Source organism: Molothrus aeneus, chromosome Z (genome assembly GCF_037042795.1).
Source record: "Molothrus aeneus isolate 106 chromosome Z, BPBGC_Maene_1.0, whole genome shotgun sequence".
Taxonomy (NCBI): domain Eukaryota; kingdom Metazoa; phylum Chordata; class Aves; order Passeriformes; family Icteridae; genus Molothrus; species Molothrus aeneus.
Window position 1 is genome coordinate 15651340 of NC_089680.1, and position 17456 is coordinate 15668795.

At 35.9% G+C, this 17456-nt stretch overlaps 1 protein-coding gene across 1 annotated transcript in view; it reads left to right on the forward strand.

The window, feature by feature from the left end:
* The window catches only part of CNTNAP4 (contactin associated protein family member 4), a 203749-nt gene that overhangs the window by 174868 nt on the left and 11425 nt on the right, over positions 1-17456 (forward strand). The window contains exons 16-21 of the mRNA XM_066568726.1: positions 1164-1334; positions 6242-6460; positions 10260-10499; positions 12035-12259; positions 13647-13780; positions 15264-15351. Coding sequence (XP_066424823.1) covers positions 1164-1334; positions 6242-6460; positions 10260-10499; positions 12035-12259; positions 13647-13780; positions 15264-15351 — 1077 coding nt within the window. The remainder of the gene's footprint in view (positions 1-1163; positions 1335-6241; positions 6461-10259; positions 10500-12034; positions 12260-13646; positions 13781-15263; positions 15352-17456) is intronic.

Consider the following 17456-nt stretch of genomic DNA (forward strand, 5'->3'; position numbering starts at 1 on the left):
AATAGGCTTGATCAATTAGATAAGAAAATATTACATGTCTCATTTTGTTTAGAAAGCAATATAGCTTAATAAAGAAATACTGATATATCTGTAAAGATTTTAACTAGGTACTTCTAGTTGAACACCATAAATGAAGATTTTGTCCTTATTAGAAGAAGGTGATATTAGAGATTTTACATCAGCATTTTAAAAACCTTGCAAATCATGACTGGATGCTTACTAAAAAATAAATAAAACCAGGAAAATATCTATGCTAATTTATTAAATTTTCCAATTTACTTCCTTGATTTCTTCTACAGTAATTGCAAGGATATTTGTCCTGCATTCTTTGAGATATCAGGTAAATTTTACTGGACTACAACAATAACAAGTCTCTTTTCCTTGTTATGTAAAATATATATTTAATAAGTCTCATAGTTATTGCTTGTACTAACTAATCCTAGAGTTGTAAAGGTTAGAAGAGACCTTTAAAATAAAAGGTCTGAGCTGTCAGCCTTGCACCACCTCCATGTTCACCACTGAACCACGACCTCAAGTGCCATATCCACAAGTTTTTCAAACACTTTCATGCATTGTGACTCCACTCTGGGAAGTCTGTTACAATGCTTTACAACCCTTTCAGTGAAAAGAATATTTGTCATATTCAATCTAAACTTGAGGCCATTTCCTCTCATCCTGTCGCTTGTAACCTGGGAGAAGACAATGGGCTCTGCCTCACCTCACCCTCCTTTCAGGCGGTTGCAGAGAACAAGGTCCCCATGAGCCTCCTTTTCTCCAGGCTAAACAGCTCCCTCAGCCATACTACTTTAATGTAGGTATAGTACTTCATTCATAGCTGCTATGTTTGCTTACTTCATGAAAGGATACGTCAGGCCATAACTGGACTTCCCAGCTGAGATGAAATTAATTTTGTTTCCTAATAATTGTTTTTTTTGTTGCCTGAGCTAAGCACCTTATTCTTGGTGAAACGTTATTCTACATTCCCAATAATGCATACCTTTTTGTGTTATGAGCTAATAGGGAAGCTTCTGTGGATGTGAGACTCTCTGAGCACTGCAACCCATTCTTAGACCTGGGAATTTTCTTTTGTTTATCAGTTATAAAACTTACACTAGAAATGTTAGATAACACTGTATATATCATCTTTTCATTCTCTTAACCAGGAACATTTTGGAATTCAGCTTCCTTCAACACAGAGTCATCCTACCTGCATTTCCCCACCTTCCATGGAGAATTCAGTGCAGATGTCTCATTTTTCTTTAAAACTACTGCATCCTCAGGAGTGTTTTTAGAGAACCTGGGAATTCAAGACTTCATAAGGATAGAGTTGCAGTGTAAGTAACATGACTGATGGTTTTGTTGTTGTTGTTGTTGTTATTATAAAAATTGGATTTCATTTAATTTAAAGGAGGAGTATTTAAAAACTATTCTCTACCTTTTTTACTTCTACTGCTATTACCAAATCTTTATCATTATTGGAAAAAATTACAGCGCTGAGACTAAACAAGTATCCATTTGAAGAAATTTTCTGCCCCGGGGATTTCTTAATTTAAGAGCACAGCAATCAGCCCCTGACTGCTAAGACTGTTTCTACTTCTTGTGTTCAGTGCATCTCTACCACCAAATTCTCTTCCTCCCAATTTTAAGACCAGGCATTTTATGTGGCTGCTGGAAGACTCTCTCAATCGCCGTGTGTGACTCAGACCTCTTGTGCCACAGTATCTTAAGTCACACATTTTCATCTTTTTTCTTTCTGTTTTTTTTTTCTTCAATTTTTTTTTCATTTTGTTTGTGCAGACACAAATTGTTAGACTTAAAAGCAGCAATAAATTTTTGTGGCATAACAGAGAATTAAATATCCCACTAAATCTGACATAAGGTGACCAACATAAAATGAAACCTTTATCTTAGTTGACCCAATGTATTATTCTTATATTGCTCATTATTGAAAAGGAGAGTATTTGAAAGGATAAAGCATTTTTTCATTAGACTTTTGAATTAATTTGAAATGTCACATTAATTGAAAAGTCTTCTTCTTGGCTGGCGACTCTGAGAGTTGTCTAAAATTGTTCTATTAGAACAATTTTTACTTGGGATTAGACAGTTCCTCATTTTTTTCCAAATGGATTTTGTTATCAGCCTCCAGTATTTTCTAGAGAAGAGTACAAATAAATATATATGTCGTTTTGCAAAATATTGCTATAGAATCATTAACTATTTTTTATTAAAAAATAAAATACTCTGCTTTCTTGGTTTTTTTTTTTTGGTCCATGTTAACATCTTATGTTAATGAAACAAACAGGGAAACACCTTCTATAGTTAGTTTCATTATAGAATATTGGTTTGTGTTTAATGAAATTGTGTTTCATCATCTCATATTATAGTGCTGTACTTGAAAACTACCCTGTTTTCAACACTGTTTTTGCCAGGTTTTTGGCAGTATGAACTGCCTTCTGTTAAATCTCTGTGAACAGTTTAAAGGTAAACTCAGTGTCATGCAATACAGAAAATGTACTGGATCAGCACTTCAGGGGAGGCTCTCTGAAGCAGTGATGATAGCCTTGTCTGATAAATTATTTTCCATTTTCAAAATAAACAGTTAAATCATGGAAGCACTAAAGGAATGGTTCTGAGAATTGAATTTATTCAGACATTTGTTAGAAGACTGTAAGTTTTTCTTCAGAATAATAATATGAAGACAGACTCATGTCACTTGTCCCATTCATTCATAAGCATGAAAACCACTGCATACTTACGGGGTTTAAATGACTTTATATGAATAGGGAGGTGTGAGAGAAAGCAAAAGGCTGAATTGGTCTATAATTTCAGCATCTAAAAAAGCAGAGTTTTCTCATTATTGTATAGAATATAGAGATATTTCTTCATCTCCATAAACACCCTAATTTGTTGAGTAGACAGACCCACTCTTTTTTGTATGTCAAATCTAAATTAAGTTGAGGATTGTTTGTAGTGGACCCAGAATTGTCTGCTTTTATTGTGGAAAATATCAATCAGAGGTGAGCAATATATATTTCCATCAAGAGTATTTTTCTCAAAAAAAAAAAAATTAACTTGAGCGTTTCATATGGTATAAGATGACTTATATTTCATCATTATATAACTCCACATCCCTAAAAATGTGAATTAAATTGCCAACCTACACTTATGTACTACTAATAGTTTCAAATAAATTAATATCTTTTATTTGTGTAATAATAAATAACCATAAGGTAAATGTCAGATGTTGCTCTTTAAGATGATGATGTGAGAAAATGTTTAAAACTTTATCACGTCATTAACATTTGACATTCAGTACTTAGGAAAACTATTTTTTTTGTAATATATTGATTGTTTTCAAACTTTATAACCAATTATTTTATTTATGGGGTAGTGTTCTTTAGACATTGAAGTCTAGCTTCAAACAAAAAAGTCAGATCCAGAAATGTAATACGAAGTGTGAGACTTAGAGCTGTTCTGCTGGTTTTATGAAGTTATAGACACTGTAGTGCATCTGTGTACACATTCTAGAACACTATTGCAAAAATGGTGTGTGCATCCTAACTGTATTTTAAAAGAGAGGGTAAGTAAAAGAAGATACTTGTCTCAAAGAAGATATTTGATCCCTTATTTTTGTTTTGCAATAAGTTATAACTGCATGTTGAACTTCTTCCTGATTTACTGATTTACTGCAGAAATATAGGTTGAAAGCTACAAAGCTGATTCAACACTGAAAAGTTCACACTGCTAAACACTTCAGGACCAAAGGTTACATTCTCTAGCCAAAGGTCTGTGTATTTTATATTAAATCCTCACTGAAGGTTTATTTCCAAAGAGTTAAATAGAAATTTAAAGTAGGGTTGGAAACACAATGGTGTATTGATTTGGCTGGCCATCTGCAGTTGTTTTGGAAGTAGTTCAGAACCGTGCAATATGCAACTACAGCTGACCTTTGCCCAAATTTGCAACTTGCTGTCCAGGATGAGTGCAGTTCAACTGCCTCCTTTGTGGAAAATGCTAGGATATTGCCTTCTGCAGCATATTAGTTGGTAATCACTTTCTGCTTCTGCACATGATGCTTACACTCAATACTCTGGATGGTTCTCTGTAGCTGTGCTTTCTGTTAGTTGTTCTAGCCACAGCTAGCCACTGACCACTCTCCATGACTACCATCAACTTCCACTCCCCTTTGCCATTCTGTAGTTGTCCTCTGCCTGTGTTTGAATGCATTAAGGTTACAAGAGTTCTTGCAATGCTTGGATAGTTTTTAAGTGACATCAATGTATGTAGGACCCAAAAAATATTTTTGTGCCAGAAGTCCAGGATGCATTCTCTTTTGCTACCTAAGAAATGACCAAAGTGCTCTGTGCATATGTCCTTTGTTGCAAGATAATATATTTTAGAATCCAGTATCATCCTTCCATGCCTGTGGCATATTCTCTTGGTGATTCTTATAAAACCAAATTTTCTTTCAAATTTGGAGTATTGTTCTTATAATATTATAGAATGTTAAGTGATTGTATCTTTCACTTTCTCTGACATATTCTGGTTAGTCTTCAGACACTACAGTGGATAACCATGAACCCATTCTTGTTATTTCAGCCTTCATATGTGGAACTTCAGGGACTTGCTTCCCTTTTTTCAAGATTATATGAATTTTTTAGTGGTACTAACATAATTCATTATTTCAAAATCTTTATGCATTTTCTTGCCTTTAAAATTTAAACAGTGACTTTATTTATCAGATCTGTCACTGTGATACGTTATTCAATAGGCCCATTCATTGAGTTCTAAGCAGAACTTGTGTTTTCAGGCTTAACTCCAATAGTATCCAGAAGATTACAAAGACCTCTTTGCAGAAGGTAACATTCAGTAGAAATTCTTTTTAACCAGTCACATGGATTTTCTGTTGCTTTTGTTCTCCTGCTGTATGGTTGTTTTCTGGTTGTTTTTTTTTTTATTTTTTACCCCTGTATAAGAGAGAGTGAGTTCTCAGCTTTTTCTAAAGAAAAGAAATTTATCCTAAAGCTAATTTATTTTACTGAGGAACTGTGTTTAGATATCAATTATCTCTTATTATTATGTAAAACTTGATTTTTATGCAGAGGAGGTCATTTATTACAAAAGGCATTCCATTTTTAAATTGACTGCACAATATGCTTTATTTAGTAAGTGAAATGGTTTATGTATTTCCCATTTTACTTTTCTGTCTTAGGTTCAACTATTATAAAAAAACACTTTATAGCAACAAGATTTAGGGCTTAAAGGATTGCAAATGTGTGACATTACTCAGTCTGAAGGTTGACCAAAGTGGATTTAAATGTTTTAAAATGTCTAATGTCTTTTTTAAAAGTGAAAAGAAAGTAAAAAATACTGCATGGAATATTTTTTTCCACTTCAGTTAATTAATCTTTAAAATGTTGTTTGAAGCTCATCTAATTCCCTTGATTCCTAATTTTTTTGCTTTTCTGTCAGAATTCAATGATGTCAATAGGAAACTTTTTTTTGGATTTGTGGAATCTTCTCTATAATCCTTAATTAAATCTTTAATAATACAAAATTATGGCTATCCATTATCTAGAGAATACTTTTTTTTTCATACATGATTGTCTTTCAATATATAAAAGAAAGACTTTCAGAGAGAATATTCACAATTTTCAGATCTTTGGTGTTCCGACATATGCCTCATCTTTTTATTTTGACCTGCAAAGATTCAGTGATTTTCTAGGCAAACTGTGAAGTTGTGTAATGTGAAAGTTGCTCAGAGAAAAACTCAATTTAAATCATAATTTTATAAACTACATCAAAATCTTCTCTCTGATGTTTGTACAGGCTATATGAATAAATAAAAAAAGTGAATAGACAGTAGAAGATGCTGGTTGGATTACAGTTGTGATAATTTAAATATAGTTAACAACAGCAATAAATTAACATGTAATCAAGAGACGCATTTCATCCAAACTGAAAAATTGCAAAGCTAGCACATTTCACTGTTTCTTGACTACTATGCTCTCCAGGGGTCTCCAAACTGATTGGTTTCTATGTGGTGCATAAATCATTGCTCTTGCTGTCAGTGAGTGTGAAGAATGAGCAGCAGGCGTCTGCAGTAAACTCTTCCTCTAAAACAGTCAATCTTATTCCATGAAACAGTAGGCTAAACCTTAAAGTATCTTGTTCTGCTATTAATTATTTTGTGACTCAATGAATTATGAAATAATTTAAATGTCTGCTATCCTCTTTCTAGCTCCATACGAAGTGGCTTTTTCATTTGACGTGGGAAATGGACCTAGCGAAGTCATAGTGCAATCACGCAATTCCTTAAATGACAACCAGTGGCATTATGTGAAGGCTGAACGAAATGTCAAAGAGGCTTCCTTGCAAATAGATCAGCTTCCTCAGAGATCTCAAAGTGCTCCACCTGATGGACATATTCGTTTGCAACTCAACAGCCAGCTTTTTGTAGGTAGGCGCTCCACAAAATATTTCCTAATTATCATCATACAAATAAGAAAATGCTGCAGTGAGGAGGGGAAGAAAAAGGGTTGCCAACCAGATCTTTTGAAAACACTTTGTGTGATGACATGAGAGACTTTGTGATAAATCTGTGCAGATATTCACTATTTTGAGACTATAGATCTCAAAGCGCCTTGGCCAAAAGTTTCTCCGGGACAGGATTTCAAATGAAGTTTATTTCTTTTGAGGTTCGTTTGAATGTCCAAGGATCCAAGGATGTAGATTTGCACCCTTTTTTGAGAGGATGTAATCTACTAAAGGAAGTTGTGCCATTTCTGTAGTTTCAGGGGAATTTTGTTGTCTCTTTATTCACAGGTTCTCAGGTTGAAACACGAGAAAGCACATTAAGCACAAGAAAGTTGAAATACATTAAGGCATTTGGAAAAATGCTGAAAAAGTAGAAATGGAGTAAAATAGAATTAATTAGTATTTGTTTAGCTATTACAGAAAGCTATATAGAGCTATGTGTTATATCCACAGTAGTGTTCTTAATGTAATATTGACTTACTATGAATTCATAAGTCTCTGGTGTAAATATACGTTGTATATATAAGAGCATTTAAAGCTGACTCTGCTTTTAAAAAGGTTTTTTTTATGCCTGCTCTGAGAAACTCATACTAAATTAATGTAAGTTTTATTTGCTGTGGGTTGGGGAGGAATACATTTAAGGACAATAGTGTTCTTAAACTGTAGCTACAAAAAATATGAATGCTTATGAAAAAAATGAAATAAAGAGAGAAGTCTTCTATATTCTGATAAAAAAATTGTACCTATGCTTCAAAATGTATCAAGAGAAGACGATGGAGACTAGACCAAACATCAAAGAATTTTACATTTTGATTAAAGGCATAGAGGATTTCATAACAAAAAAAATTATATCCAATGTATTAGTTCCAGTGGAGTTAGAAGTTTTGAGATTGATTTATATTCACAGTAATGCACTAGATCTACTAATGGAAAGATCAGATTTCTATTTACCCTACTAGATAAAATCGTATTGCTGTTCTCTGACTTGACTTGCCACATAACTGCTATTATATGAATACCTGAAATTAGATCAGTGAAATGGTCTAATTCTATAGGTGTTTTGGCACTATCAAATCTAAAGACTTTTAAAATTATTTGGACACTTAGTTGGTCTTTAGTTCTTCTAATCCTCCTCCTAAAAATATAATACTGTCCTGTATTAACAGTTGCACTTCCTGGTGACTTTTTGGCTATTGAATAGAGTGATTTTTTTTTTTTTGTCAAAAAATCTGCCAAATCCGAGTAAAATTATATACTCTTGTCCATATCTTTTATGGAGCTGACAACATAAAAACAGTTTTGACTTATCTACACGTAAGTTGTCTGGCTTGTTTTCTTCAGATAATGTTCAGGTGAATAATTGTACTCGAGTTGTGACTTTGTTTTGCATCTGGTGTTGCGGTCTTTTTTTTCTTTCTGAAAATTCACAAAGATCTGGGATTAATTAAAGGATCTAGAGAAAAATGAAATATAGAGTGTCTTTAGAATGACATTAGCAGAGGCACTCTTTACTTAAATGTCATCTTGGAAATCTAGTACCTTCCTGAGTCACCCATTACTCAGTCATTACTCAGCATGAAGACTGTGATTTCTTCAGGCTAAAACAGTCTTTACTTCTTGTGAAGAAGTAAAAAAGTTGTATACACTCTGGTTTTTTAAAACTAGAACTAAAGCCTTAAGCAGCCCTCCAAACCATGGAATCATAGACTTGTGGAGTGATTAAGATTGAAAGGCACCTTAATCTAGTTCAAATTTCTTGCCATTTTAATCATAGAGATGACATGAAATTGCCACCACCAGGTCTTTTTAGTCTATTATAACTGAAAATAATGACAGCTATATCAAGATATTCCATGTAACACCAATAATTATACAAACTTAGAAACTGAAAAAACTTAAAATGGATGATCACATGGAAGCATTTATCCAAATGAGAACTGGAAATGTATGAGAATTATAGTTTACAGTCTCACACATTGTGGAATATTTTCTGCTTTTACTTTTTAAAAGGGGACAAAGAACAAGAAACATCCGTACGCTGTGCAACAAAGGACAAGAGAGAGAGTATGTGGGTTACACACCTTGCTAAGCAACACAGATGAATAAAATGTTAGCTATCATGAAATTTGCTAAAAATAAGGAATAGTGAAAAAAAATGAATGAACAACTCTCATTACTCGAAGGATTGCTCTGTATAGTTACCACCTCTGCTTGGTAGTCAGATATAATCTGGCTGTTATTTCTCTGCATAGAGGAGCATTAACCTTCCTATTATTGAAGAATAGACACAGCTTCCAAGACAAAGTATATCAGAACAGACACCAGCTGAGGGGTATCATGGATTCATTAAGGTTGGAATAAACCTCCAAATTCACCAAGTCCAGCCTTTAAATGAACACAACCTCATCAACCAAACCACAGCACTAAATTCCACATTCAGTTATTTCTTGAACTTTTTGAGGAGTTGAGACTTCACAACATCCCTGAGCAGCCTGTTCCAATGATTAATCACCCTTTCCATGCAGAAATTCTCCCTGATGTCCAACATAAACATGCCCTGGCACAGTTTGAGATTATGCCCTCACATTCTGTCACTATTTTCTGGGAGAAGAGGCCCTCTCCTACCTGGCTACACCCTCCTTTCAGGCAGTTTTAGAGAGTGATAAGGTCACCCATGAACCTCCTTTTCACCAGGCCAAACAACCCCAGTTCCCTCAGCTGCTTCTCTCATTAATTACTCTCTTAACCCATTTACCCACTTCATTCCCTGTAACCCTGACATGCTCCAGCACCTCAGTGTCTTTATTGTAGTGAGGGGCCCAGAACTGGACACAGCACTCCAGGTGTGACCTCTCCAGTGCCAACTACAGGGGGACAGTCACTGCCCTGTTCCTGCTGCCATACTATTGCTGATACAGGCCAGGATGCCATCGTCCCTGGCCACCTGGACACAGCTGGCTCATGTTCAGCTGCTTACCAGCAAACCCAGATCCTTTTCTAGCAGGCAGCTTTCCAGTCACTCTTCTCCAAGCCTACAGACTTGCATCAAGTTGTTTTGACCAAAATGTAGAATTGCCAAAATTCTGATATGTTGAACATCACACAACTGACCTCAGCCCCTTAGTCCAGCCAGTCCAGATCCCCTAGCAGATCCTTGCTACCCTTCAGCAGATCAACCCTACCATCCAGCATAATATCATCTCCAAACTTACTGCAGGTGCACTCATCCAAATCATCAATAAAGATGCTAGTCAGAGCTCCTCTCCTCTCCTCTCCTCTCCTCTCCTCTCCTCTCCTCTCCTCTCCTCTCCTCTCCTCTCCTCTCCTCTCCTCTCCTCTCCTCTCCTCTCCTCTCCTCTCCTCTCCTCTCCTCTCCTCTCCTCTCCTCTCCTCTCCTCTCCTCTCCTCTCCTCTCCTCTCCTCTCCTCTCCTCTCCTCTCCTCTCCTCTCCTCTCCTCTCCTCTCCTCTCCTCTCCTCTCCTCTCCTCTCCCCTCCCCTCCCCTCCCCTCCCCTCCTCTTGTGAATTAATAGAGCTTTCAAGGGCTCTCTGTAATTACTTGACAAAACAGAAATCAGATGTACTTTTAAAGCTACTTATAAATATTTTCATATGAATAAGTTTGTGTGTTGGAAAATCATAATATACTGTTCATAGGCTATAAAGTTTGTTTACATATCAATTATTTAAATGTTTTTAAAGCTCCTATAAATTTATTTTCAGGTGGAACAGCATCCAGGCAGAAAGGATTTTTGGGATGCATTCGTTCATTACGGTTGAATGGAATGGCCCTTGATCTGGAAGAGAGAGCGAAGATAACACCAGGAGTTGAACCAGGCTGCCCTGGACATTGTAGCAGTTATGGTAACCTGTGCCACAATGGTGGAAAATGTAGAGAGAAATACAGTGGATTCTCCTGTGACTGCACTTTCTCAGCCTATGCTGGTCCATTCTGTAAGAAAGGCAAGCATGTCTTTTAGCTTTATCAGTTATTGAAAACAGGATCATACAGTCCAGATCAAGATCTTCAAATCTCCTTAAAGATATGTTGAAATCTTGCAAAATATGCACTTTACACAATGTAGGTAAATGTTCAGCTGAGTTTACTCAATATCTGTAAGTTTTGCTAAACACTTTTTTTTCCGAGATAACTTCAATATATACCATTTAAGCAGGAACCACATTACCCTTTTACAGCATGAAGATGCTGAGAGGATCAGCATCTTCATGCAACTATTTTGATTCTTTGATCTAGGAACTATGTTTTTGTGGTAGAGCATTTGGATTTCTGTCTTTCAAACAGCAATCTCAAAACTAAGTCTGAGTTTGGAAAACAAACCAAGGAACAGAAGAATTTAAATCTACTTTTTGCTGTAAGAAAGTAAGATCTTTGCAAAAAGGACTCAGCCTGTTTTCCAAGTCTTTTTAAAGTAGCTCTTTGGTGAAGTTATCATACTGATAGATGATGACAAGTCTGAATTTCAAAACTGAATAATGAATGAATGAATTTCAAAATTATCTAGAAGTTTTGGTGTTTGCATATAATTCAGATTTGCAAAAAATCTTGCTTCCTGCATGTATTAAATGCATTCTGCAAAGTACTAAGCAGCTTATATGCCACAACTTCATGTTACTCTAAATTAGCACAAAATCTGCCCTGTCATCACTGCCACCACAAAAGTGAGGGACCCAAAGTCTTTGGACTTTCCATATCTAGCACTGAAGGTCTAATGGCACTGTATGAGGAATGATGTTTTCCTCCTCTGCATCAGAAGGGACTAATGGTCACACTGTAATATTCAGCAGAGACAGACTAGCTTCTGTTGCTAAGAGTGTGGGGTGACCTAAATAATAACTTTCTGTCAGCTTTTTTCAAATACTAGACCAGATTACAGAAACTTCAAGAAATTTCTCCAAAGCGTGAAAGCTGTGATCCAAAGCACTAAGACATTTTCTAAGCACAAAGACTAAAACTTTTCTGCTTTTAGCAGAAAACAGAAATCACAGAATTACAGAAGCTCTCTATAAGTAATTCAAACGTAAGAAGAGCATAAGTAGGTTTCTATTTTCCTTTTTTTTTCTGACACCTGACCAGTCTCTTCTACCACATATCTAATCTAAACGTTAAGATTCAAATTGCCGCACCCACCTCCTTGTAGGAGCACCATACATGCGAGACAGAATATACTGTGCTTGAGGACCAGGATGATCAATAGAAAATAACCTAGAAAAAAATGCACTTCTTCATGAAACAGATATTTAAGACACACATCTAAATAAGCTTTTGCCTTAGACCAGATTGTGTCTTAAATTTCTCTGTAGTTCTAAATGCTAGTTTCATTTAAATTTACTTTTTAGCTTTATCACAATAGTCTAGAATACATTTTATTTTATACTGTGGTGTGGCAGAAGGAAAAAAACACCAACCAAACAACAAAAAAAAGCTCTCTAGTGTTATTTTGCATAATATTAAAATATTTAATTACTTTTTGTTTCAGAGATCTCTGCCTATTTTTGGACTGGCACTTCTGTGACATACAACTTTCAAGAATACTACACATTAGCTAAAAATACCAGTTCTCATGCTTCTTCTTTCTATGCTGACATGACACTGGCCAGGGAAGCAATTACATTTGCCTTTCGAACAACACGGACACCAAGCTTACTGCTCTATGTCAGCTCCTTCTACAAGGAATACCTCTCAGTCATTCTCACCAGGAATGGTGAGTTTTCAGATTGGATGTCTGGAAATAGTAATGAACATCATAACTGTCAGCTTGGATTCTTTTTGATTTCCAGACCTGAAGCAGGAACTACATATTGTCCTGTTGTTTCTTTAGATCATATCTTTGTTTTTCAGCTGCATCAATTCTTTCCACATGAAAAGCATTCCTCCTACTGTACTTTCAACTTTCACTACTGTTTTTTAATCATGTTGTCAAAAATCTTTATTTCTGAAAATCCTTTAGAAATGTTTGGGTTTTAAAGTTTGGAAAAGAAAATTAAAATTTATCTGAGCTGCATTCTATTCATGAGGCCTATTAATTGCCATCCCCAAAAGAAATTATGAAATAAAATACTTCTTAAAGTGCATTATCCATTTCCCAAATTAATCAGAGGTAATTTCATTGAATTTATTTCATAAGCTACTTATATACCTATGAAAATACATATATATATATAAATATAAAAATACGTGTAACATTACTGTCATTTCTGTGTAAGATGAGCATTAACTATTAGTCGGATCTTTCCATTCTTTCGTCTAGATCTAGGTATTTTTTCTTTAAGTAAAAAAAACTCACAGGCTGAGTTAAATTTTCAGGTTTATCTTTGCAGACTGTGGATCTGTGCTTGAGGAAGGTTCTATGCTTACCTAGACACATATTTGGATATAGAATAGCTGCATTATCCTCCCCATCATGTGACACGGAACATGTGTTGCTCATGACTGACCTGGATCTGACATGGGCTGCTATTTCTTGAGCATGAGTAGAAAATTGTGGTCCATCTGCAGCTGAGAAGGAATTTCTGACCAGGAAACTACATTGCCTCTGTGTTCTTCTCTGAGTCTTTGTGTGATTATTTGTGTACAGATGGTATTTTGGGAGTTAACAATAAGGAATGGAAAGTGATCTAGGAGTTAGTACACAGCATTCAATTAAATTTTCAAATGGTCTGAGGTTTACAGGACTGGAGAGGCAAAACATTATTCAAGAATTATGAGTTATATTTGATAAGTCACAATTATGAGAGCTACCAGACTGAGTCTTTCTCAGCTGAATTTTGAAAGTAATTATAAAATTTCTGCCCAAATTTAAAGTCAATAATCAAAATTGAGACAGCTTATGACTATTTTTGCCACTATATCCTGCTTCTGACATTGCTATTACTCATTCTGTTGCCTTTAATTTCTCACTTTTATCCATTTCTCATGGCTAAGTCCTTAAACAAATCAAGCATTTGTTTTGCCCTTGCAGTACCCCTGTGAAGCATGTTAGATCATATATTGCTTATCATCTATTATATAGTATCTTTCACAAAATATATGATCTATACTGCTTATAGTGTATGTAGTGTACTACACCTTTTCTCTCTTTATCCCTGCAGGAAGTTTACAGATTAGGTACAAGTTAGATAGTCATCAAGATCCTGATGTCTTCAGCATCAGTTTCAAAAGCGTGGCTGATGGACAACTACAACATGTGAAGATTAATAGAGAGGAGGAAACACTGTTTGTAGAGGTAATTCTGTTATGGGTGGGGGAAAAAGTGGATTATCATAAAAAAGTAGACAAGCAAAATGCAGTAAATACTTGCAACAAGGCAATTACCCCCAAATAAAATGTGCCTTAACATCTCAAGTAATCAAAGCAAAGTTAACACTCTCATGATGCACAGTCAAAATTAATGTTAGCCAATCTCTTTGATGTTAATTTTTTTATTTCAACAGGCCAATATCACTCCTAACTTTATATGAAAATGCAAGTAATTGTTTGATGGTTGAATTTTCAAAATTTGGTGAATGTGTGTGACTGCTGTTGTTTGTTTTGGGTCTTGCATTTTCAGGTTTTTTAGTTAAATTATGCATTAAATTACAGGACAAATATATTACCACACAGATAATAATGTAGGTCTTTTAAAATTTTTCTTTGGTCTCTTTTACATCATCAAAGGAATGTGGCTATTAAGGAAGATATTTTTTGCTATTTTTGTGGAAATTTCATGAAAAATAGAAACATTTATTTTGCTAATGATTGATATTAACATGCAAAAAGTCTTTTTTTAATACAATTTTAAATTCAAAATACCTGCATGTTATAATTTAGTATTTTGAAGCTAGAACTTGAGTAATGGTACTTGGCTTGAAGTTGTTCTAGAGGTACCCTGAGAGGCAGAATATTTACAATATAATATTTGATCTTTATGAAATTAAATACTGAGTGCCTTTTGAAAATGAAAAGAGATTTTTTTCATATTCTTAAAGGTTTGCTATTTTTTATTCATCCTAGAGGTGAAAAAGAAAGAATCAGGCAAATCGCTAAGATAAATAAAGGCTTATCAAGTGGGATGCTTAAGAATATCAGTTATAATCAGTGATCTAAGGAAGCTAATAATCTATTTCCTGATGAGTTTTTATGCTATAAATAACAAATGCTTCCCTCAGTGTTGTAGTGCACTAAATAGCTTATTTAGTTGGTGTTTTTACCCTGGTGATGGGAAAATTTTACTGGGTATGTCAGGTCACGCAGACCGTTTATTCCCCCTTTCTCATCACATGGTTTGTCCCCATACCCCCCCTCCGTTAGTGGTCTGTCCCACGGGTGGTCCCTCCCCTCTCCCCTCCCCAATGTTATCCCATTGGCCGTGGTCCTCTTTCCCCGCCCCCATCACCTGGGGGATAAAACCCTATGGCAGGTGTGGTTCTGCCTCTTTGCTACCTGCGTGGTCGTTGCCACCAGACGTGTCCTGTCTCAAGCTAATAAACTGGATACTTGTCTCCACGTGGCAAAGAGCACTTCTCGTCTTTTACCTTCCGTCTATGCAATTCCATGTGGGCTTTAGTCCTGAGCAAGCCGGATCTGGATTTATATTAGCCCAGAGACCCACGGATTTATTGCACCTCAGACCTTCTTAATTTTAGCCTTGATCTTACTTGCGTTTTTGAAAATATTGACTACTATTTCTTCCATTATTCTACTTTGTTCCTCACTCTATCATTCTGTAGGTTAACCAGAATGAAAGAATGAAGTTTATTCTGTCTTCAGGCACAGAATTCAATGCAATCAAGTCTCTCACACTTGGAAAGATTTTAGGTAAGTGGAACACCACAGCATTTTCTAAAACTACAAGGTTTTCTAAAATATGGATCAAATGTCATCATGAGGCATGAAAAAAAACAACAGAAATGTCACTGAAAGGCATTTGTTGTTGTGGATTTACTTAGACACAGAGTCACAATCAAGGTAAAAACTTCAGTCTTGTGGAAATACAGATATAATAACAAATAAGTGCTTCCTGAAAAAATGATCAAGTGGGTTCCATTAAAATAATTGTACACTTCTCTCTCATTTTGCAATCAAGCATTAAGAAACACCACTTTGTTTTCTATTCTGGATAAAAAACAAATCAAATTGAAGTCCTACACAAAGATGATACAATACTATTAATCATGTATTGTACTTGCAAAACTTCTTGTGATTAGATTTTGATGTAGACAGTGAAGAATATGGTAATGTAAGTCAAATCTTTGTTGAAGATTCTTTGGCTAGTGATGATTCTTCAAAATACCTCTGTTTCTCTTAAGGAATCATCAAAATGAAATTTACCAATCTACAATCACCATTTCTTAAAATAAAATAGCAATAGCCTCGACTCAAATTCTCAAGATCTTGTTATTTTCTCTTTCACTTTGGCAATGATAGAGGAAGATTTGGTGTTGGTGCAAATTTAAAGGGTATTTCTCTTTTCTCTAAAGTGATTTCATAGAGTCACAGAAAGTTTTGGGTTGAAAAGTACATAAAAGGTCATCTAGTTCCAGCACCCCTGCTATGTGCTGGAACAGCTTTGTCCAGACCAGATCATTCAAAGCCTCATCCACTGGCCTTGAACACTTCCATGAGGGTATGCACTGCTTTCCTGGGCAATCTGTTCCAGCGTCTCTCACCCACACAGCATAGAATTTCTTCCTTATTTCCAGGTTAAATCTACAACTGTTGAGTTTAAAGCCATTCCTTTCTGTCCTATTACTACATGCACATGTAAAATGTCACTCCAGCTTTCTTGTACCCTCCTTTAGGTACTGTAAGGCTGCTATAAAATCACCTTGGAGACTTCTCCAGGCTTGAACATCCCCCACTCTCTCAGTCTTTCTTTATAGGAGAGCTGCTTCAGTACTTTGATTATCTTCGCAGTCCTTCTCTAGATTTGCTCTAAAAGTCCATGTCTTTCCTGCCTAGGACCCCAGAGCTGGATGCAGGGTTCCAGGTGGGGTCTCAGCAGAGCAGATGAGAGGCACAGAGTCACTTCCCTTGCCCTGCTGGCCACAATGCTTTGGATGCAGCCTGGAGTCGTAGAATGGCCTGGATTGGAAGGGACCTTAGAGATCACTTCATTGCAACCCCCTGTAATAGGCAGGAGCACCTTCCACTAGACCAGGTTTCTCAGAGCTGCATCCAACCTGGGCCTGAACAGTCGCAGAATACCAATGGCTTTTGGGCTGCAAGTGCACATTTCTGGCCCATGTTGTGCTTCTTGTCCACCAACACCCCCAAGCCCTTCTCCTCAAGGCTGCTCTCAATCCATTCACCCCCCACCTCAGTCTGTATTGATACTGGGGGTTGCAACTTTGCACTTGCCATTGTTGAATTTGATGAGATTCACTAGGTCCCAGTCCTCAAATCTGTCAATGTCCCTTTGGTTGGCATTCCATCTCTCAGGTGTGTCAACTGAACAGTTCAGTTTAGTGTCATCCACAGAGTTCCTTCAGATGCACTCAATCCTGCTCTTGGTGTCTTTAGAGAAGATGTTGAACAGAAATAGTGTTGGCCTGTTGGCCCAGAGGAGCACTACCTGTCACCAGTCCCTATTTAGACATTGAGCTGTTGCATGCAAATGTTTGGATAAGGAGATCCAGTTAATTCTTTATCTGTCAAATAGGTGGTTGTTGTTCTCAATTATGAGAGTGTTATCTAGAAAAGGTAGAATAATAATTTTAAATATATCATAAAATTCATACAGGGATAGTTATTTTTATGAGAACAATTACCAGATGCTAAATAGCTTAAAATGTATTAAAGAAATTCAGAAACCATGTTTATAGACCATAAAAAAATCTTAATTATTGTTTAGTTACCTTTAGGAGAATCTCAGTGTAGCTGATTTGTTTTCTTACTGTAAAACTAAGTACCTCTAACACAAA